The 22,631-nt window shown below is 45.4% G+C and overlaps 1 protein-coding gene and 1 non-coding gene across 3 annotated transcripts; one reads left to right on the top strand and one right to left on the bottom strand.

Annotated features, from left to right (window-relative positions):
- Positions 1–7,447: 7,447 nt before the first annotated feature.
- ACP6 (acid phosphatase 6, lysophosphatidic) lies at positions 7,448–18,544 on the top strand. Of its 2 annotated transcripts, none has more exons than XM_048869151.2 (10): positions 7,448–7,627; positions 11,952–12,080; positions 12,168–12,298; positions 12,864–12,943; positions 13,951–14,038; positions 15,670–15,802; positions 16,790–16,890; positions 17,571–17,666; positions 17,897–18,062; positions 18,371–18,544. In XM_048869151.2, the coding sequence occupies exons 1-10, from the start codon at positions 7,463–7,465 to the stop codon at positions 18,491–18,493; spliced, it is 1,212 nt and encodes a 403-aa protein (XP_048725108.2). In that variant the 5' UTR covers positions 7,448–7,462; the 3' UTR covers positions 18,494–18,544. The 2 variants fall into 2 exon arrangements, with proteins under 2 accessions (XP_048725108.2, XP_048725100.1); XM_048869143.2 differs by lacking the exon at positions 7,448–7,627 and adding an exon at positions 7,771–8,493.
- Positions 18,545–22,221: 3,677 nt separating this feature from the next.
- Positions 22,222–22,295, bottom strand: TRNAI-AAU (transfer RNA isoleucine (anticodon AAU)). Its single transcript has one exon. It is a non-coding gene; the product is annotated as a tRNA-Ile (tRNA).
- Between the last annotated feature and the right edge of the window lie 336 nt (positions 22,296–22,631).

Here is a 22,631-nt window from a genome sequence, read left to right on the forward strand (position 1 = left end):
AAGTAAGGGGGAGAGAAGGCATCACCAGGCAACTTTGGAACCCCACCTGGGAAAGGGACACTGGGAAAGGCACTGATACCCTCCCTCTAGGGCTGGGCTGGCACCCCAAATCTTGCTTTGTCAGCAGAACTGTGGTGGAAAGTTGCTAATGCAAGAAGCTCACAATTCAGGCAGATGGCTTAGCAGACCTGTGAGTTTCAAACCAATGTAAACAGGAAGCTTAAGAGTGTAAGTCAGAAAAGCCCAGTGTTTGGCTCTCTTTTTGGGAGTCAGATTCTTATTAAAGAAAAGAATGTTTTTGATTAGAAAGATGATAAGGTGTAAGAGGAACTTCTTAATCCAGATAAGAAAAACATGGCCATATTATGAGGCCCTGAAGATATTAATATAATGCTGAGGTGAACCTCATTCCTCCATTTTTTTGAAGTCTTCCTTAGGCTCAGGTTTGTGGGGCTTGGGCTGTGTTTAGGCTCGTGCTGGAGCCAAGGCTGTGAGACCCCAAATGTCTAAATGGCTATTTTTAAACACACACACACACCCCCCCCGCCCAGCCTAAACCCTGCAAGCCTGAGTCAGCTGACCCAGGACCTGAGACTCAGTTCTGAGGTTTTTTTAATCCCAGAGCCCCAGCCATCCGGACAGCAGAGCTAGCACCTTGAACCACCTCTGTAATTGTCTATAAATCAAAGAACCTGCCGATAACAGCCATGAACGCTTCCAGCGTAAAACAACCCCATCCACCCAATGAAGTTTAAAATTTGACATCCTGAAAGAGAAAGAACCAAAGGAGGGGAGAAAGAAGGCGAATGGCGCAGGGAAACAGGGAAAAGCCTGGGTGGAATGGAGGAGAGAATGGTCACTGGGCATTCTTAAACAAAAGGCTCATAGGAATTAACAAGAAAGGAATCTGTGTGATTCAAACCTTAAACTCCTTTACAAAAGAAAAGGAGAGAAAAGATTTATTAATAAATATGCTACATAGCTTCATTATATATTTAAATTAGTATATATTTACACTGAAATGATATTCGAGAACCTATCTGTAGACTCCATGCCGTGCTGCAAAACGCCACTAAACAAGGGGAACTAAATGTTTGAAAGGAGTAAAAATGGAATATGGAACATTTCATCTCTAGACTGACAATTCAGATCCACCTTTGGTCTGCTTCTACCTGCCTCTCCCCTTTCAGATATGCTTGTGATGCTGGCAGACCAGGTGCCAGCTCATGCCAAGGTCCCCACGTCTCATTTGAACACTGACAAATACAGGAATCAGTCTGTCTCACCTGTGTGTTAGTATTGTTAAAATAGGCATTAGAAATGTAAGAATGTGTTTAGACTTCATTGAATGCTTATGAGTTGCTGCATGCATTAATCTCACTTATAACATCTGTATCCCATATTGTAAGGTGGTATTTGAGTGGTTACATTGTGAGCCTCTGTGACTGTGTAAGTCACCAGACAGAAGAGAAAGGCTAATTCTTGTGTAGGACTGATCTTCAAAAGAAGGTGTTACACCCTTCCCAATAGGAAAGGTCCACTGATACCAGACAGATTTTGTAACTGGAATTTCCCTACATACTGTCAACAAGAGGACAAAAGACTTTTGTTGTCCTGTTCTCTTCCTTGTGAAGATGGATCATACAAGTGGATTCCTACCATCAGCTGAGTTTGCAGCACAGATCACATGGCAGGAGGATAAAAACCCCAAACAAAAGGAATTTCATATTTCTGTGCTGCTTGAAGTAAGAGTGGGGGTGGAGGATGTTTCTAGGCATATGTGAGAGATCCCTAGCTGCTTAGCTTGGGTTAGCCCTAGAGGACATATAGAGCTTGCTGATTACAGAAATTTTTTATTACCTTTTAAAACTTAAAATTGTAACTCATTTGTGTGTGTATGTTTACCTGCTTTAACTTTGTAAATAACTCTTTGGTTTCCTTGTTCTATTTAATATATCTTTATATAATTTATAACAGGATTGACTACAAGCACTGTTTTTGGTGCAATTGACCTGGGATAAGTGACTAGTCCTTTGGAACTGGAAGCAACCGAATATTGCTGTGATTCTTGGTGTAAGAATCATCTATCACAAAGCTCGCCTGGGTAGCAAGATAGATAGAGTACCCAGAGACGCTGTCTGTGACTCCACATGAAGTTTGTTATAGTGCCTGAGGAGCTTGCATTTGATAACTGATTGGTGAAATCTAAATACAGAACTCACAACCAGTTTGGGGCTTGTGCCCTGGTTCTTAACAATCTGCCCTGAGGTTGGTACTCTTGAGTCACAGGAGGCAGCATTACAATGCCCTCCCCATTTTTTTACCTGTTTATTTAATTAGGGTTTTCTATTGTAATTATAATAGCTCTGCAGCCAGCATAAATATTCAGTTAGTTTTCTTTTGTGTTCCTACCTGATGATCCTCCATGAGGTAACTGAAGCAGGATAGTGCAGCAGACAGGAGAGCAGGTAACTAAAGCAGGGAAGTAAGGATGGTCACCTGAGTTCCAGGATGGCGGTTCTGCTGTAAAAGTGTCTCCACAGCATGCCTGAACTGGTCTATAAGGCTATAGAGAAATTTCCCAGGAGGCTCCAGGACTTGGAGATCCCCAAGGCCCCACCAAGGAGTGGCACTGATTATGCTAGAAGGGGACCCAGCATCCAACAGAACTTAGATACACAGATCAATTTGGGGGGCCAGGGCATTCCAGTGGACAAGACTGGATTCAGGAAGCACAAAAGGTGAGGACACTGGCTGGAGGAGGGAGCTGGATCTCACTGTCCTCGGTTGCCCACTGTGCTTGAAGGCAGCAGGCTATTGTGTTATGCTTTATAGGTTCTCATCAGAGACACCCCAATGCCAGGAGGCCAGTGCATATGGCAGGCCCAGCATGGAGGCAGCTGGGGAGATCAGAGAATTACAACATGAAGTGCTGACAGTAGAGCTCCCAACCCCTTTATCTAAAGAAAGGAAAGATCATTTCCCTGGGTCCTAGCAGCAGTGGTTGGGGTGGACTCATTTTGAGCCACGACTGCGCAGACCACTCTTTTAGGCCCTTCTTCCTTCCTTTCTTCTCCCTAGAGGCTTCTGCCTCCCAGTCAGATGGTAGTGCACAGCACCACTACAGAGTCTCTCTTAAATGTCTCTGACATTGTATCTGTCTCTCCTCAACAAACCATCTCTTACCAACACCCACGCACTTCTCTGCCTTTCCAATATTTTAAAAGCAGACAGAAAACACAAATACTCTCAACTACCTGCTGTCAAGACATTGTTCTTATCGGTGCCACCTTTCAAAATACCTGCAACAATCTCTCAGAAATCCCCTTCACCTTCTCTAGGGAGATCAAACAGGCGTTCTAGCTGACCACCCCATAATCCCTAATTTGGGGGATGTTAAATGTTTGCCTTCCAGATAAAAAAGGTGAATGGACTGTTTTCTCTGCCACAGTCACTTTCTTCATTACACTCTCAGCAAGCAGTACAAATCCTTTCCAGCGCTCACTGTAGCCCTCCAGTGGACTGTGAGGTTATTTGATTTTATTTATTTATTTTTCAAACAATAAAACTCACTAGACTTCAGCATCTCTCTCTGGATTCCTAACAGATCCTCCATCATATTTCAAGCCTGAGGGCCAGGGGGAAAAAGGTATATTTGAACCATTTTTACAAGAACATAAGGAACAGGGCCTACAAAAAGGGTGATATTTGCACAGGAAAGGCTCTGCTGGTTAATACAGAGGCACCTAAAAAACTGCCCACCTGAGGGAGGTACACTGGCAATTTGCCAAGCTGCCCGAAACCAGCATAAAATGGAACAGCTTGCAACCAACTTCATTCATAATACGGACACGTATATCATGGAGATGACAAGTTCCAGCACACAATACAATCACCCTAGATTATGCCGAGAGATTGAGCATGGCATCTTGAGTTCTACTGTGCCCGTTAGCTGGTATCTCAGTTCAGATCAAGGTGTGCTCGTATCTTAACAGACCAAGAGTGAAATCCTGGCTCTGTGAAAATAAACAGGACTTTTGCGATTGACAAATCAATAGGACCACTATATTCCAGCACAAATGTGTAGTACAGGCCCTCCAAACATTTTTTATAGCAGTCACTAAAACGCATGGAATGGGAAGTACAGTTCTAGAGCTGGATGCAGATAGTTTAAGGCAGGGGTGGGCAAACTTTTTGGCCCATGGGCCACATCTGGGTATGGAAATTTTATGGAGAGCCATGAATGCTCACAAAACTGGGGGTTGGGGTACAGGAGGGGGGAGGGCTCTGGCTGGGGGAGGTGCAGGCTCTGTAATGGGTCCAGAAATGAAGAGGTCAGTGTCCAAGAGGGCTCTGGGCTGGAGCAGGTGGTTGGAGTGCAGGGGGGGTGAGGGCTCTGGCTGGTAGTGCAGGCTCTGGGGTAGGGAGGAGGATGGGGGTTTGGGATGAAGGAGGGTGCTTTGGGCTGGGATCAAGGGGTTCAGAGGGCAGGAGGGGGATACAGGGTGGGACAGAGGTTGGGAGGGGGTCAGGGTGCAGGCTGCGGGTGGTGCTTACCTCAAGCAGCTCCCAGAAGCAGCAGCATGTCCCCCCTCCAGCTCCTATTCGGAGGCGCATGCTGCCCTGTCTACAGGTGCCACCCCCACAGCTCCCACTGGCCATGGTTCCCAGCCAATGGAAGTTGCGGGAGCAGCACTTGGGGCAGGGGCAGTGGGCTAAGCCCCTTGGCTGCCATTACGTGTAGGAGCTGGAGGGGGGTCATGCCGCTGCTTCTGGGAGCTGCGCGGAGCCACGGTATGCAAGGAGTGGGGCAAGACCCTGACCCTTGAGTGCTGGTGGGAGCTTGAGATCTGGATTAAAATGTCTGAAGGGCCGGATGTGGCCCCCAGGCTGTAGTTTGCCCACTCCTGGTTTAAAGGGTGGAGAAGTGCCTTGCTACACATTTGGTATCTAGGGATATGTCCAGATGAGGAAAAGAGGTCAACATTACCCACCACCAACCTAATTTCTCTCTCTTTTCCTAATTAAGGGCTCATCTGCTTGGGAGAAATTAACCAACCCACGTGAACGCTCTTATTTGGGAATAAGAATGTCCACACAGGGGACTATTCTGGAAGAGCTGTTGTGTTTTAAATTCACACCCTACCTTAATCCAAATGAATTTTCAAGTGTAGACAAGCCTTTAGACATAGCGTAGGAAGCTGAGTCCAGGTATGACAGTAGGGGATTGGATTTCATAGAATCATAGAATATCAGAGTTGGAAGGGACCTCTTGAGGCCATCTAGTCCAACCCCCTGCCCAGAGCAGGACCAATCCCAACTAATCATCCCAGCCAGGGCTTTGTCAACCCTGACCTTAAAAACTTCTAAGGAAGGGGATTCCGCCACCTCCCTAGGTAACGCATTCCAGTGTTTCACCACCCTCCTAGTGAAAAAGTTTTTCCTAATATCCAACCTAAATCTCCCCCACTGCAACTTGAGACCATTACTCCTTATTCTGTCATCTGCTATCACTGAGAATAGTCTAGATCCATCCTCTTTGGATCCACCTTTCAGGTAATTAAAAGCAGCTATCAAATCCCCCCTCATTCTTCTCTTCTGCAGACTAAACAATCCCAGTTCCCTCAGCCCCTCCTCATAAGTCATGTTATCTAGACCCCTAATCATTTTTGTTGCCCTTCGCTGGACTCTCTCCAATTTATCCACATCCTTCTTGTCGTGTGGGGCCCAAAACTGGACACAGTACTCCAGACGAGGCCTCACCAATGTCGAATAGAGGGGAACGATCACGTCCCTCGATCTGCTGGCAATGCCCCTACCTATACATCCCAAAATGCCATTGGCCTTCTTGGCAAAAAGGGCACACTGCTGACTCATATCCAGCTTCTCGTCCACTGTTACCCCTAGGTCCTTCTCTGAAGAACTGCTGCCTAGCCATTCGGTCCCTAGTGTGTAGCGGTGCATTGGATTCTTCCGTCCTAAGTGCAGGACTCTGCACTTGTCCTTGTTGAACCTCATCAGATTTCTTTTGGCCCAATCCTCCAATTTGTCTAGGTCCCTGTGTATCCTATTCCTACCCTCCAGCGTATCTACCACTCCTCCCAGTTTAGTGTCATCCGCAAACTTGCTGAGGGTGCAATCCACACCATCCTCCAGATCATTTATGAAGATATTGAACAAAACTGGCCCCAGGACTGACCCTTGGGGCACTCCGCTAGATATCGGCTGCCAACTAGACATGGAGCCATTGATCACTGCCCATTGAGCTTGATAATCTAGCCAACTTTCTACCCACCTTGTAGTGTATCCATCCAGCCCATTCTTCTTTAACTTGCTGACAAGAATACTGTGGGAGACCATGTCAAAAGCTTTGCTGAAGTCGAGGAATAACACGTCCACCGCTTTCCCTTCATCCACAGAACCAGTTACCTCATCATAGAAGGCAATTAAATTAGTCAGGCATGACTGTCCCTTGGTGAATCCACGCTGACTGTTCCTGATCACTTTCCTCTCCTCTAAGTGCTTCACAATTGATTCCTTGAGGACCTGCTCCATGATTTTTCCGGGGACTGAGGTGAGGCTGACTGGCCTGTAGTTCCCAGGATCCTCCTTCTTCCCTTTTTTAAAGATTGGCACTACATTAGCCTTTTTCCAGTCTTCTGGGACTTCCCCCGATCGCCATGAGTTTTCAAAGATAATGGCCAATGGCTCTGCAATCACATCCGCCAACTCCTTTAGCACTCTCGGACGCAAAACATCCGGCCCCATGGACTTGTGCACGTCTAGTTTTTCTAAATAGTCCCGAACCACTTCTTCCTTCACAGAGGGCTGGCCATCTCCCCCCCATGCTGTGCTGCCCAGTGCAGTAGTCTGGGAGCTGACCTTGTTCGTGAAGACAGAGGCAAAAAAAGCATTGAGTACATTAGCTTTTTCCACATCCTCTGTCACTAGATTGCCTCCCTCATTCAATAAGGGGCCCACACTTTCCTTGACTTTCTTCTCGTTGCTAACATACCTGAAGAAACCCTTCTTGTTACTCTTAACATCCCTCGCTAGCTGCAACTCCAGGTGTGATTTAGCCTTCCTGATTCCATTCCTACATGCCTGACCAATATTTATATACTCATCCCTGGTCGTTTGTCCAATCTTCCACTTCTTGTAAGCCTATTTTTTGTGGGGAGTGTTTGGCTTCTTGAACATCTTGGGGTGTCGGGGCGGGGGGACTTCCTGAACATCTTGTGGTGCATGGGAGACTATGGAGGGGACCAGCTTGGGGGTGTTGGAGAAGAGGGTTGCAGAGGGTGGGTGGCCCTGCCCTCTGCAGTCTCTGAGGAGCAAGGAAGAATGGTCTCTGCAGCGGGCAAGGGGAGCCGCTCACTGTGGACTGCACACAAGAAAAGGGAGGGAGAGATGCTATCAGCTGCGGGGGCGTGGCCCAGCCCCAAGGCCAGGGCACCCGCCAATGCACACGCCTCGCCTCAGCTCGCGCCCAGCCCTGCGGGAACTTCAGGGAGCCGCGAGCGCAGCACGCGGCCCAGCCACAGCGCGAGACCCCCCAATCGAGAGTCCCTCTTCTGCGCATGCGCTATCTCCACAGCGCTCGTCCCGTCGCCCTCCCAGTTCACAGGTGAGCGCGCAGCGAACGCCACCAGGAAAGAGGAGGGGGCCCCTCGCCGCGCTGCCTCCTGGGCGTTGTAGTCTCTCCGCGGGCTCCCAGCAAGGGAACCCGCTGGTGGGAAAACTACATTTCCCATAATCCTCTGCGTAGCTCCGCTCTTCTCACTGTCTGGGGTGATCGAACTGGCCTCGGCTCCGGCTGGGAGGCTCCGGAGTTTGTAGCGGGGACGGGTCCGCTCCGTCCCCTCCCGCCCCCCCAGCGCGCCAGGAGCGGGGCTGCGGCAAGGAGAGGAGGCCGTGGCTGCGACGTGACGCTTGGCCTCGCTCCCCTGCTCGCCCCGGGCGGAGCTGGGCTTAGCCCGGGCACCTCGCTCACGGGCTGTGCTAAAGGAAAGGGGGGGGGGGTCAACAACCTCCCCCTTGCCCCCCAGCTGGGGTGACCACCAGATGTTCCCATATTAGGGACTTTGCCTTATAAACGCCGCTGTCACCACCGCCACCCCCGAAACGTGCCCTGATTTTTCACACCTGCTGCCTGGCCACCCCCGAGCCGCCTGCGGGCGGCGGCTGAATTCGTGGGCTGAGGTGCGGCCTCCTTGCGCCGCCAGCCTTTCCCAGGGCTGCCATTACATAAACTAATGCACACGCAGCGTCCGTTAGGGAGGACAGCCCCACGGCATGGGTATCTGGGCTCGAGTGGGTGTCGTGGGCACCCTGGCTTTCTGTGTGCACCAGAAGAGGGTAGCCCTGGCTGAGCTGAGAAGGGACAAAACTCAATACAGCAGCGATCGCCCTCAGCTGGAGCTGAAGTTGGTCCAGGTCATATTTCGGCATGGAGCTCGCACTCCTTTAAGACCTATCCCGAAACCAGAGCAGGTGAGCGGGGGCTACTCGAAACTCCGGAGGTAAGGGCGGTGTGGCTGATCTGAGGAGCAGAGGAAGCTGCTGTCCCTGTATCTTGGGGAGAGAGGAGAGTATCTGCAGTGACAGGGTGTGCACTAGAGCAGTGCTTCTCAAGCTATCTGATGTGGCGGTGACTGGCAAATTTTTTTTCCAATGTGCGCGCAGACCGGCAACCAATGGCTCGCGGACCGGCACCGGTCCACGGACCACCACTTTGAGTAGCACTGCACTAGAGAGCAGTAGAGCACAACCATGAAGTGTTTTGTTGTTTTTTAAAATTTGACTTCAAGTAAAATCTATGTAATTTTTGTTCCTAAACTGTAGTGTCTACTGGTAAGTAGACAAGTACTACTGTGCTAAAGTGTGAATTCTGACTCTTCCTGGTACAGCTGATTCACAGTCCAGACTGAGCTCTGAGTGAACTCCCAGTTTCTGTACCATATTTATAAACAAGTATAGCTGACGACACTACAATAGTAAAATTTGGACCCTGACAGATCAACTAGAGTAGCAAAATTTCAGATCTAGCATTTGGATTCTTCTGGACTCAACTGTATTTTGGTTCCCACATTTTACCATTCAATAATAACGCTTCTCTTTTATTACTAGATTTTAAAGCGTTTTACAAAGGAAGTCTCATTATCCTCATTTAACAGATGGGGGAAACTGAGGCACAAGGGGACATGACTTACCTAAGGTCTCCTCCCTGCAGCAGAGTTAGGACTAGAAATCAGGTCTCCTAAGCCCCAGTCTATTAGGCCATGTTGGCTCCTTACAAACAACACTTCTATTCAGTGCCCTTGCACTAGAAAAGTCTGGTTCCCAGTGCATTCTGGTGCAATAAAGCTTGGGAGGAGAGGACGGAAATCCACTACTGGATCCACTTAATTTTTAGTTTTCTTCTCTCAACTCAAAATCAATTACTCTGTATAATGACAATTAGTGTTAAAAACAAAATGCTTATCTGTACACCATTCTCCCCTACCTCCCTACCTGCTGTGTGTTTTACACTTATTTATGAGGAGAAGAGCAGTTATCCTTCAGGGAAGTGGCAGTGTGGTTTAGCAGGAGGAGAGGAGATCCTCGGTGAACAGGATGGGTTTGACAAAGTGAAGACATGGCAGCCCTTTGTCTTGGGGAGCCTGGTGGTTCTGGCATCCAACACTGGGAAATGGTGCCGCCTGGTGGTGGGGCTTCTGGCCTGGACTCTGGGGTTTTTTTGTTTTGTTTTGTTTTGGGCATCTCATAAATTGTTTCTAAAGCCTAAACACCCCAAAAGACCAAAGTGCCTTTGAAGGGTAACACGTGTCTTTTTGCAAGGTTAGCTTGCCCTTTGGTCATCGTGCTGAGAACACCTGCAATTCCTAGGCAAGGGCTTTGGACCTAAGAATCTAATGGACCTAATCTAATCTAATCCCAAACATAGTCAGTGCCCTGCTTCAGAGACATTTGTATGTGCAGGGATTCAGACTTGGTGAATCTTCCAAATCCTGGATGTGGTATCTGAATCCTATCAGAACATGTTCATTTTCGCCCCTAAATCTTAGGTTTTTACTATCTGTGTAGATAATAAATGGAGCTGGTGTGGTGGAAGAAGAGGGAGCATCTTGTCTAGTGTTGGTCCGATCATATTTGATGTTAGTGTGTTCAGTGCAACTATGCTTATGAGTGTTTGGTTTCAAATGTGTTTCCAACTGTGACCTAGATTGCTATCAAATTTGTGGCTTTGGTAGATATGTTAGCCGGGGTGGTGTAATGGCTGTCTTTAAAACAGGGATGAGATAGATCTCTGATTCAAATTGACTTGTACAGAAATCCAAACAGGATAAAGGGAGTCAGAATTGTTAGGATACCATTTTGGAAAAAATAGCAATATTGGATAAAATAGTAATTAATTAAAGTTAGATGCAATTAACAATACTATAAAGCCTTGCTCATTTGGCGTGACAACAGGGAGTCCCATTACCAAGTGCTAATTTTTTTTAATTAGTAAGTGAACAGAATAACAAAGCTATTTCATTACAGTGTTCTCTATTCATTTATTGTGATAGCTGTCGTTTAATTTTAATTATTTATACAATATGGCGTAGTAGTAAACATACTCTCTAATAATGTGAAAAAGTAATGAAGTCTTGGCAATATGAAACCTCACTACAGGAGTCTGCTGTTAAATCTTTGCTGAGAAGAGGGTTCACACCATTTATTTAAACATAGGAATTAGGAAGTTGCAGTTTAGCATGGTTCTGATGTATTAATTTAAAACGTAGTTAATATTGAGTGCCCGAACATGTTCTATTGAAGTTGGTGTGGGTGCATAGCTGAGGCAGAACTGGATCCTCTGTTACTGTAGAAGTACACATAATTACGATCACTAGTTTAACTACATGGAAATACTATAAATTCACTTTTGTGTACTGACAAGCTGTTGATGTCCTATCCCTTAGCCACACTCAGTATCTGATATAAAATAGTGTTTGGCATCTGACACGCTCAGAAAGATGTCTGTCACACTTCTAACTTAAATAGCGTCATGTGCAGAGATCCAACTAGTGTCACATTTTCTCCAAACGTATGTAACTACACGTTGTTACTGTAGAAGATACGTATCTGTTTAAGTGCACAAAGCCACTTTTAATTACAGTGTTTGCCAAATACCAGCTAGATCCAATTTTTTGCTGCCCTTTTGAACCAAGATCCATCCGGGTCCACGCCTTCTTTGTACAGGTACAATGGGTACTGGCTTCAGTTTTCTGTTGTAGGTGGCACAAATTTAGGGCTTGGAGTAAAAAATGGCTAGATCTTGCCAGTACAGCAGCAGCAGTAGAGATCATCCCTCTCACGCTCCCTGCCACTGAAGTGGCAAAACCATTTCTACTTGCCACTTTAACCAAGTGCTCGACTCCCAATGCTCAGACACAGAGAGCTGTGCCAAGGCAATGAGCACTTGCTATGCAGGCTGCTCCAGTAAACAGGCACTACACTACCCCACTTACCTGGGCATCACTGTGATTGACCCAACTTTTCGTGGACTCCGATTGGGAGCTCTTGAATCTGAGAATACTAGCTCTACCATTTAGCTCAAGGAGAAATTCAGTTTGCTGTTAGTAGCAGGTGTGTCGCCTGTTATTTCGTCAGCTGCTAGAGGGGTATGGCTGTCTCAGTGCTGGAGGTTCTCAGGAGCAATAGAGAGGTCATGTTGCATGTCTCAATAATGGAGGGTCTCAGATGTTCTAGCACCATACATTCCAAGATGCTGTGCTATATAACAGGAGATGATAGCGTCATGTACTATGTATTACCTGATCCTGTCTCATTATTGCAGAGGCAGCGCAGTGTGTTCCCCCATGCTTTGGTGTAGCCCAGAGTAGTTCTGATGCGATTGGAAGATTATTATTTTCTACTGAAGCATTTCTCTCATGTTTTTGCATCAGGTGGAGTGGCATCCAACTCTGTTAGAAGTCCCTGCTCAAACCCAGTTTGATTACACAGTAACTGACCTCTCTGGTGGGCCAAAACCCCACTCCCCTTATGAAGATCAATACAAAAAGACCACACTGAAGGTGAGAGACTCTTTCCCCTTGATCAGGTTCCTCTTCGAGACTTTAATCTTTCCAGGCACTGAATGTGACTGCTGTTTCTCTCCCCAGGGTGGTGTCATTGCTGGGCAGCTGACAACAGTGGGGATGCAGCAGATGTTTGAACTGGGGGAAAGGCTGAGGAGAAGCTATGTGGAGAAGATCAACTTTCTATCTCCAGTGTTCAAACCTTCTGAGGTCTTGTGAGTTTCTGAAAATTCCTGCATGAGTCCCCCCACAGCCCTCACTTTTACTTCTTGGATGAAAGCTCCCTGACTGACATCCTCCTCCCGCAGTGTTTCTCACTGCAGGCCTCTGACCCCTCCCACATGGCCAGTACAACTTTGTACCAGGAGTCACTAGTGCAGGGGTGCTCAAACCGGGGCGGGGGGGTGGGGGGAAGGCAGGGGTCATGAGGTTATTACATGTGGGGGTCACGAGCTGTCAGCCTCTACCCCCAAACCTTGCTTCACCTCCAGCATTCATAATAGTGTTAAATATTTTTTTTAAAAAGTGTTTTTAATTTCTAAGGGGGGGGGGGGAGTTTGCACTGTGAGGCTTGCTGTGTGATAGGGGTCACCAGTACAAAAGTTTGAGAACCACTGCACTAGTGCCTTCCAGTGTCCGAGTTGCCATTTCAGGTGATGCTAATATTGACAGTGGGGATCTGGAGCTGCTGATTTATGAGGAGATCAAGGTCCCATGTCCAACAGGTTGTTCTTGGATGTGGCCTTGTTTACAGTTCACAAGCTGCCTTCTCTCTTTCAGCATCCGTTCCACTAATATTGTTCGCAATTTGGAGTCCACGCGGTGTCTGCTGGCTGGGCTATTCCAACAGCATAAAGAAGGTATGGTGTGTGTGTGGAGGGGTCATTTCTGACTTTTTTTCCCACCCTCTATCTAGCCTAGATACACTCTCCTCTCACACATCCCAACTGCTCTGGTCCCCAAGTTGCTGTCTCCCCACCACCCTTCTGTTGCTCTTCCTCCCATCTAGGATCTCCTGCCTAGTGCATGAGTTGTCAGTTTGCCTTCTGGTCTGTCTCTTCCTTGGCTTCATGTTGATGCCCATCCTTGATCCCTTCCCACTGGTGCTGCAAGCTCAGCTTGACTGAGTAGGGCAGCATTTACCAGTGTCAGAAACAGGCAATGAGAAATGAAGAGTAGGCCACATTACATTGTCAAGTCCGAAATGTTTCTCTAGAGAACCTGGAGCATTCTGCTTGTAAGAGTCCTGAGCTCTGCTAAAAGTTTGACCATCCAGAAACACCTTCACCTGCATCCTGAAGCTCACCAATGTGAGACTAATGTCACAGGGAGCAGGCCCTAGAGATATGACTGTCTTGAGAGCATCTCATTTGCTGTTGGTCCCTAGGCTTGAATGTCCTGGCAGCAGTAAAATTACCTACCAGCTCATAACTCTCTTAATGGGTAACAGGGCGGAATATATTTTGTGGTACACAGTAATACTAAACTCAGCAGTAGGAAATACCACACACAGACACTCGCGCGCACACCCTGGCTCAGTTAAGATTCCTACAGCAATAAACTCTTTAAGGCAGAGATTGCCATTTATGATCTGTATGCCCACAGCTGTGCACAATGAGGCTCCAAACTGAACGGCCTCTAGGTGGTACCACAATGTAAATATTGATTAACAAAAATAGAATCTGGCAGAGCCTTGGAAGGACATGAGGACAAAGGTGAGACCTTGCACAAGGAAATTTACTTTTATAGGAGATGGTCTTGCACAAAGGCCCAATTCTGTATTCCTGTACTGGTGAAAGCAGATCTAGTATAAGGCAAACCCAGTTATGCTAGAGATAACAGAAGCCTCCTCTTGTCCATTCCACAGGACCCATCACTATTGTCACTGATGAAGCAAGCACTGAAATCCTCTACCCCAATTACCAGAACTGCCGGCGCCTGAAGCATTTGAGCAGGTAATCCCCAGTCACATCTCTCCTTATGAGGTCCCCATCATGGCACATCACAGCTAATAACTGAAAGCACCATGTTTTCCTCATTCACTGAATTCTTCCTATTGCAATGGCTGTACTCCTTGTCTCTGTGCAGTTGCATAAAGTATTAGTGACACTGTGGGAAAAAATATTTAATGGCTCTTGAAAGATCAGTTTAATCTAATCACTGCGGACACTTGTGCACAAATCATAATTGTATGGTTATAACATGGCATCACTACACGGCAGAGTTAAGGTTGCTTGGGAGCCTTAACTCTACAGTTCCATTCTTTAAGGTGTTTGGATTTATTTTAAATTTAACCTTAACTCTGAATGTCCAGGGCGTGTGTAGTGTTTTGTTTTGGGATCATTACAACATCCGTGTAATATTTATACCCTTAACTGATTGTTAAACAGGTGCTCAGCCTTAAATCCAAAGTTTTTATCTGAGAATTTAAAATATTTCTTATAAAAATCTACATGAAAAGAACATTAAGGTTGCAAAGTCAGGCACTCAAGTTAATAAATGCCAGATTTAAGGTTGCCAGTGCTATCTAACTCTGTCCCCTTTGCACATATGTACTGGGCTTGTCTTGGATTATTTGACACTCTACTAGGCTGTAGACATGAGCGTATCAGAATTCTCACACACAAAGAGGCAACCTTAATTCTGGCGTATGAAAACTGAGTGCTTGGCTTTGCAAGGTAGGGTGTATTTTGATGGGGTTAGGAGTGGACAGGCAAGGAGGCTGACTACTGCAGGCAGCTCAGTGAGGCCTGAGAACGTGCACACCGCAGCTGGAACATTCACACCACTAAGGAGCAAGCACTGAACAACTGCAGCTGTGTAAAATTTTTGGGAGGATTGCCAAATAGGGATGGATTTGTGAGGTGCTAGAGCTGTTGAAAGAAATGGTCAGACTTTTTTCTTTAACATTGATAAAGCTGTTTTCCCCCAATTTAGTTCTGGGAAAAGGCTGAAGAGTTTTTGCTGACACATGCTGCGCCACGCCCCCCCATTCAGACTGAAGCAAAGATCCAGCATGGACATTCACTGCCCAAATGGGTGAAGTCTGGCACAGTTTAAAAAGAATTGAAAAGAGGGGCTAGAGGCCAAGTTAACTAAAGGCATCACTCTGCATTGCCCCTATAATAAATACAACAAATGTAGAAGTCAGTCCAGAGGTTTTTCACTGCTCGTTCCTTGTGAGGCAAGCTTGGCAAAGTAGTGCTCCCTGGAGGTACAGGTGGGCTGAGTTCCAGTGACACCGCCTACTAATTGATATGTAATCATTGCTGAGCGTGTCCTTTTCTTTTGAAATGCTTGTGTCTCATTTAGATTTCCTCCTTGGAATGAACATCTCCTCCCCAGGTTAGAGTCCTACTGACAAATCTAAAATCTCAGCATCAGCTCAGACACTGAGAATCTGTCTCTTCTAGTATCAGCATTCCAAACGCTGGGACACCATCCAGCACTAAGCGGTTTCTATTCTCTTCCCCCATGCACTCCTGGAAGACAGCCTTACCCAACGAGCAGGGAGGTTCTCTTGTGGCTATCTTGTTGCTCTTGCCAGCATGCCTGAGGATCTAAAAAGCCTCATTTTTCTTGACAGGGGTAAAATGGAAAGTGTCTTGTTGCAGCCGGGCATCTCTGATGATTTGAAGATGATTCGAGAGGAGATGGGGATCGACAGTGAGAAGCCTGTGGATTTTTTTCTTCTACTCGACAACATCTTCGCTGAGCAGGTGAGGTTGGACATAATTGAAGCAATGTCAGGCCCCTATCCTGCAAGCTGATCCACACAGGTAGACCCTTGTGGATATGCAGAGCCCCGTAAAGTCAATGGCGTTCCACAGGCATCTACCTGTGCAGCCCAGTTGGCTGGATGCAGCTCTTGGAAAGTAGCAGCCTGAGGAAGATTGTCTTAATATGAAGCAAGGTTCAGAGCAACCTCTCCTCTAACCAACAAGAGTTGGCGGGCATGTGGTTGTAAAATAGACAAATTTATTTAAATGGAAGTTCTCCCCCACCCCTGAAATAAGTTAAAGAAATATTTTTCTTCCTTTACTCAGCTTACAAAGCTTAGTAAATAATTCAAATATTGGCCTATATATTTGCAAAAAATTTTCCTACTATTATTTACCTAGCTCTAATCAGCATGCAAAGAACTGAGCCTACAGGCAGGCAGCATTTCCACCCGGCTCCTACCACGGTACATATGATCCAAATTTACTGCCTTCCTGAAGTTTGCCTTTGTTAACTTACATAGACCTTGACCTATCCTTCCTCTTGAGTTTGGCTGGTTCCAGGGCTTTTTCTTGCAGGATTCTGTCTTTGCTCAAAGTTCCCTGTCTCAGAGAGGCTCAAACTCCTTTTTATAGCCCTATTCACATTGGAACTAATAGGATTCACCTGGTCTGGCTGTCAGCTGAATAGCTCTGTGCGTCCATCATAAGTGCCAAGAGCACCTTTAGTGGTTTTTGTGTGAGTGAAAGCTTAAGGAGAAATATATATAAACCTTGCAGTTGGTATAAGGGCCAGCTCCTTAAATTAAATTAAGTTAAATTCCCCCAAAACTGCAACACCCATCACAATTTAGTTTCCGACAGCAAGTGCAGACCTGTGAAGTGTGCATAGTGTGAAACTTAGCCCATGAACACCTGTTTAGGTGTGAGTGTGTATGTGTCCTCGGTACCTGCACACTGGTTGTTACACCCCACGTGTTCTTTCAGGTACATGACTTGCCCAGCTGCCTCGTGCTGAAGAACTTCCTGAAAACGATTGAGCGTCGATCTATCGACTCAATGATTTACATTCTGGAACACAATTCAAGGTGATGTCTCATATCTCCAGACCCCAGCCTGAAGGAAAAGTTCTACACTTCACTAGGTTGAGTGGGGAAGCGGGGAAGGTTCCAGTATGGGAGGCTGGGGCTGGATGAGCAAAGAATCCCTTTTGCAGGATGTCATTCCAGACATGTGGAATCTGATTTCCACCAGGCAGAGGATTATCCCGGTGGTGCATCACCTGTAACGCACAGCTGGGCTGCAAAGAGAGGGGTTGATACAGATGGGAAGAGTAGGCCTGCAGCACACGACTTGCAGAACATTTTCAGCTGATATACATAGCTGAGTAACCGTTTCACAATTGTTCGTAAAAGGAGATAGGAGGCTAACTTTGCCCAAGGACATGATATTTTTTCCTTAAAGTCCCCCACCTGCAATGCCCAGCAGCTCTTCTCGGGTGATGGGAATGCTTTCCCCTTTTATTAGGGCTGTGGTTCTCAACCTCTCCATATTTTGACCCTGCATTAAAACAATGTTTCAGGATTCCCCCTTCCTTCAAGCCATTATGGAAGTGGAGGGTATAGTCATGACCCCAAGTTAAGTATCCAAATATCAGAGCAAACAAAACAGGAAAGGGAAATAAAAGGACAGATCAAGAGTTCACCAACTTTTTTTGTTCGGACCACAGTTTTTTGTTCAGGCTAATTTCCAATTCCATCTGTTCTAGAGAGGTTCTCCAGATGTGTGTTGGTCCTCTTCTCTATGCAGTACATGAGAATATAATGAAAGCAATGGATCCATCATCTCCTGCTACAAAGGCCAGGTACAGGACGATATAATGGTCTCTCTAGCTATCAGTGACTGGCTGCACCTGTAAAGAGCCAATTTACTTAGACATTGAGCGTGCATGAGTAAAGGAACAGCTGTGTATGCAACCATTATCTGAGTTTTAAAAGCTAATCCACCATTAACAAAGGCATGCAGGTGGTAGCTAGATATCCAGAGAAATAAATGCAAAATGTTTATTTTAGTATCTCTCCTCTCACCCCTCAGAAAGCTCATTCTCTATGCTGCTCATGACGTTACCCTCATCCCTCTGTTGATGGCACTGGGGACCTTTGACCACAAGTGGCCACCCTATGCTGCAGACGTGACAGTGGAACTCTATCAGCATTGCCAGTCGAAAGAATGGTTTGTACATCTGTCTTACAATGGAGAGGTAAGGACTCAGTGGTGGCTCTGCAATGCAAGTGGCTAGATACTAGGTCTTGCAGCAGATTTCCAGCACACTAAGCTGTGGAATAAGAGATTTCGGCTGTCAGAGGGAACATAATTAAAATACTCACCCACAAGATGAGTAGGGAGGAGCCTAATTATCTTTCTGGCCTGGCCACTGATTCAGTGGGACCTTTTGGCAAAGTTCTTTATCCTCTGCTTCATCATCTGTTTGAGATCATACAAAAGGGGTTTTGGCAACATAAGCATGTCATTTACTAAATGGGTGTAAACTTGATTGTCTCTCTGCAGGAACAATTGGTGAGAGGATGCAGAGCAGCTCTCTGCCCACTGGAGGAATTTCTAAATGCTCTATCCCACTATGCTGTAAGTCCAGAGAAGTACAGTGTCCTTTGCTCCCAGATGGAGAACTAGCAAACTAATTCATAAGTAGTATTAAAATAAAACTCAGTTTCCTGCCTACAACCTTTGGTGTTTGAACTCTTTCCTCCCTCTCTCCATCCAACAAATTGCTATGAAGGTGACTAGACCTGTTCGTTCCAGATGCAGGATTCCGCCGGTCTGGTATGCACTGCTGCTAACTCATGCATTTGCAGCAAGAGGAGGTAGTGTGTGTAATATAGAGTAACTCAACCTCACATCTGGGTAGTGCATCTGCCAGTATGAACTACTGTCAAAATACAAAGGCAGTTAGAGACTGTCTCTCACTCTGAAGATAGCGAAGGAAGACAGAAGCTTTGGCCTGATCTGCTGCTGTGGACATAGAAGGGAAATCATCACCCCCCGCACCTGCTCCCTAATAGCAGAAGGCTGGAGTATGTCAGATTATCTTCTTCTAGAGATGACACTCTCCAGGGTGCCTCCATTGAAAGCAATGTAGACTGTTGCCTCTTTTTCCCCACCATAGCAGCCATGCTCGGCCCAGAAGCTATCTTCCCTTCTTCATCTCACCTTAAGTCCCAAGCAGCATGTTTGCTCAAAGTAGTCTAGTCCATTGATAATGTATATGGTCCATGCAGACCTCTCCCATTTCCAAGGCAGTAAAGAGGCTGCTGAATCCCCTTTCTACTATCATGATACATATGGAAATTTGCCTGCTTTGAGCATATAACTACACCAAGCCAAGGTTAAGTATGGGAATATACACAATGAATGCTTAGGTGAATTTGATGTCTCAATTTCACAGGGAAGTTTAGTGAACTACTCTAGCCTATACTTGCAGATTTCACAAACTGGGAAGGATCATGGCAGCTTGTACTCAGTGAGAGCACTCTAGGAATACACCAGTTAGAGTGCCCCCCCCACATCCTTAAGACTGGCCATGTCTCCCTCCCCACAAGCCCTATCTCAGAGGTATGCAATTAGCATACATCCAAAAAAAAAAAAAACTTTAATTTACTTTGAATTAATCATGTGTTAACTGCAATTAACTTCTTACACCTCCTGAACATATTAGTCAATGGTACACCCTCATTTGGATCACTGTGTTCAGCTCTGGGCCCACTAGCTCAAGAATGACAGCAGAAAGCATTCTAAGAAGAGCAATGGAAGTGATTACAGCCATAAAGATTATTTATGTGGAGACTGAAGCGATGAGGACTATCAGGAAAGGGGACATTATAGGAAGTCTATACAATAACTAAAGCTGTACAGAAGGTAAAATATAAGGTCGTTTACCCTCATCATAGAACAACAAGATACCATCTAGTGAAATTGAACAAGGAGTTCTGTGGAACCCCTTGGCGCAAGATACTCTCAAGAACACAGGCAGATTTTGAAGGACTATACAGCTAATGAAAAGAACCACTTACCCTAGGTAGGATAAAATACATCTTAGAAAAAGTATAAAACCCTCATGCTTCAGCTCTCAACAGGTTATTCCATAATGTTATATATGGGGTTTCTGGCACTGGCCGCTGTCGGACAAGATACTGGACTAAATGGACTAATTCAGTATGACAACTCCAATATAAACCCAAGATTAGAACAGAAGGGTGATGGTGTGATGAAAGAATTAAGCCAAGATCTGCTGAGGAAGTTGCCCTTGTCTTTGCTCATTGTCTATGACTAGCAGTAATATTCTTCTGCACAACACTCAGCCAGAAGTGATGCAACAGGAGCACTACAAAGGCACTTTGTGCTGGGGGCTTTGTCCAAGACCTATAGAGCTATCTAATGTCTAGCAGACCTGTAGCCACTATAAATAATAGTTTTGAAAGGAATTCTGATGGGAGATGAGTGTAGTTTTAAACAAAGACAAATACCAAAGGAGGAAGTTAAGAGCTGAAGTCTACAGGACTGGAGGATACTGCCAACTGCTAAAAAGCAAATACAGGTATGAAGTAGCAGAGGTATTTATGCTAACATGGATATTATTTTTCAAAGTCATCAACTCCAGAACAGGGCTTCTCTCTACAAGAGTCAAGAAAAAGGAATCCTGCTACTTACAGTTTATGCAATGTATGTCTAAGGATACACTAGTAAAGCCAATTACTGAATCTAATATGATCAACTGAGAAATTTCTATAAAGGAAAACTAAGCCTTAATGTAATACAAGTTCATTTAGGGCATCCAGTCCATCTCCCCCTCAATGCAGCATCAGACGGGTTTGTTTGCTTTTTTTTTTTAAAACTAGAAGTCCTTCAAACTTAAGAATAATAACTATGGGGAAAACATATCCAATGTTGATTTAAAGATGGTGCGCAACAAGCGGTTAAAGTAAAGTAAAGAACTGGTTTTCATGCTGAGGCGTTAGTAGGGAGAATGTCTTAAAACTTGGCGTGGAAGTTTCATTAGAGGAGGAGAAGCTGATACTGAGTTGAAGTGGAGCCTGTGGCTCCAACACAGTAAATGTTAGTGGAGTTTTCTTTAAAGGATTAAAGAGAGACACTCCAGCTGTTTAAAATACAATATATGGCACAAGGTATTGAAGTGTCATGTCTACAATAGGCAGCTATAAAAATACTGTAAATTATCTACATTGGACAGCTTTGAACCTGGAGGATCCACTGCTGAAAGTGGGAAGAGAATGAAGGGAACAGGCAAACGGCAGACATGAGATGAGATCTTTTAAGAGTCGCTGCTACCAAGTTGATGTAGCAGACCATGGTACTTCTCTAACTTGGAGTCTTGCCTTCAACTTTGTTCATCTCTCTTCAAGAAAAATCAAATAGTGAATAAATTTGGCAGAGGACAACTGCATATATTTAATTATGTGTGAAGACATGAGTGTGTAAAGATTACATGTGGAAAAGAACATTTACATTAGACATGATGGATGTATTCAAAATTATGAAGTGTAGTGAAAATTAATCAGCTGCACCTCTTTCTGCTGTTAGAGAACAAGCAGATTCTTGATTAAATTATTGGTGCTGCGCTTATTGACTAAATTAAATCTTTTATGCAACATATTTGCAATCTGTGGCTTACAGTGCCTTAGCAGTTCATCAGAACAGACGCTATATTTAAGAGGTCTAGATAATTTGTCTAGGAGTCACATTTATCATTAAGAAAAGAAAGATATGAGGATGCCTAAATTCATATCAAAGAATGCGGCTTAGGCACTGATGCCACTCAGGCAGTAACCTGTCCCAGTACCTTCTGATTCAACATAGGTTAGATCCCAAGAGCATAAAGAATGTTGTAAATCTTCTGAAGCATCACTCAGTGGGTACCACCAGAAGACAGATACAAAGCTAGCTGGTAGGAGAATTTGTATGCAAAATACAGATCCTCACTTGCATGGTTCTTGAGTAGATTAGCTAGCCTGTTATATGGTCTGCAACCCAGAGAATATACTGTCTTTTAGACCCTGATACTGAGAATTGCATGTGTACTTTACAAATGAACTGTCTGCAATACCACAGTCTACGACTTTAAACAGATTTCAAATATTTACCATGCATTTGTGATATAGCAGGGATGTTACCATTAAGTTTCAGAAGTTCACCATAGAATCATAGAATATCAAGGTTGGAAGGGACCTCAGGAGGTCATCTAGTCCAACCCCCTGCTCAAAGCAGGACCAATCCCCAATTTTTGCCCCAGATCCCAAATGGCCCCCTCAAGGATTGAACTCACAACCCTTGGTTTAGCAGGCCAATACTCAAACCACTGAGCTATCCCTCCCCCCTCAAAGGTGTGGCCCGTACAGGGATCGAACCCGCGACCTTGGTGTTATTAGCACCACGCTCTAACCAACTGAGCTAACCGGCCATCTGGGGGTTACCTTTTGGGCTTTTTCACCATCAGGCTGTGCAGAGATTTGAAATGAGAATCTGAATAGCAGAATGTTTCCTCCCACGTTACTACGGAGAAAGAGCAGCCAAGCTTGTATGAATAAAGTCTACCTCATTCCTTCAAACAAAGCAGGAGGAGGATTTGAGAATAAACTGCAGTTTTACTCAGGAGAAAGGACTATGTTTTAGTATCCAGTCTCTCCTCCCCATGCACGTGACAAAAAACTTGATTGCTGAAATTCTCTCAAAAAGGTTTGAAAAAAGCAGAGATGGAATTAGACATGGATCAATGAAAGAGCAGCAAGGCAACAAT

Source organism: Caretta caretta, chromosome 1 (genome assembly GCF_965140235.1).
Source record: "Caretta caretta isolate rCarCar2 chromosome 1, rCarCar1.hap1, whole genome shotgun sequence".
Taxonomy (NCBI): domain Eukaryota; kingdom Metazoa; phylum Chordata; order Testudines; family Cheloniidae; genus Caretta; species Caretta caretta.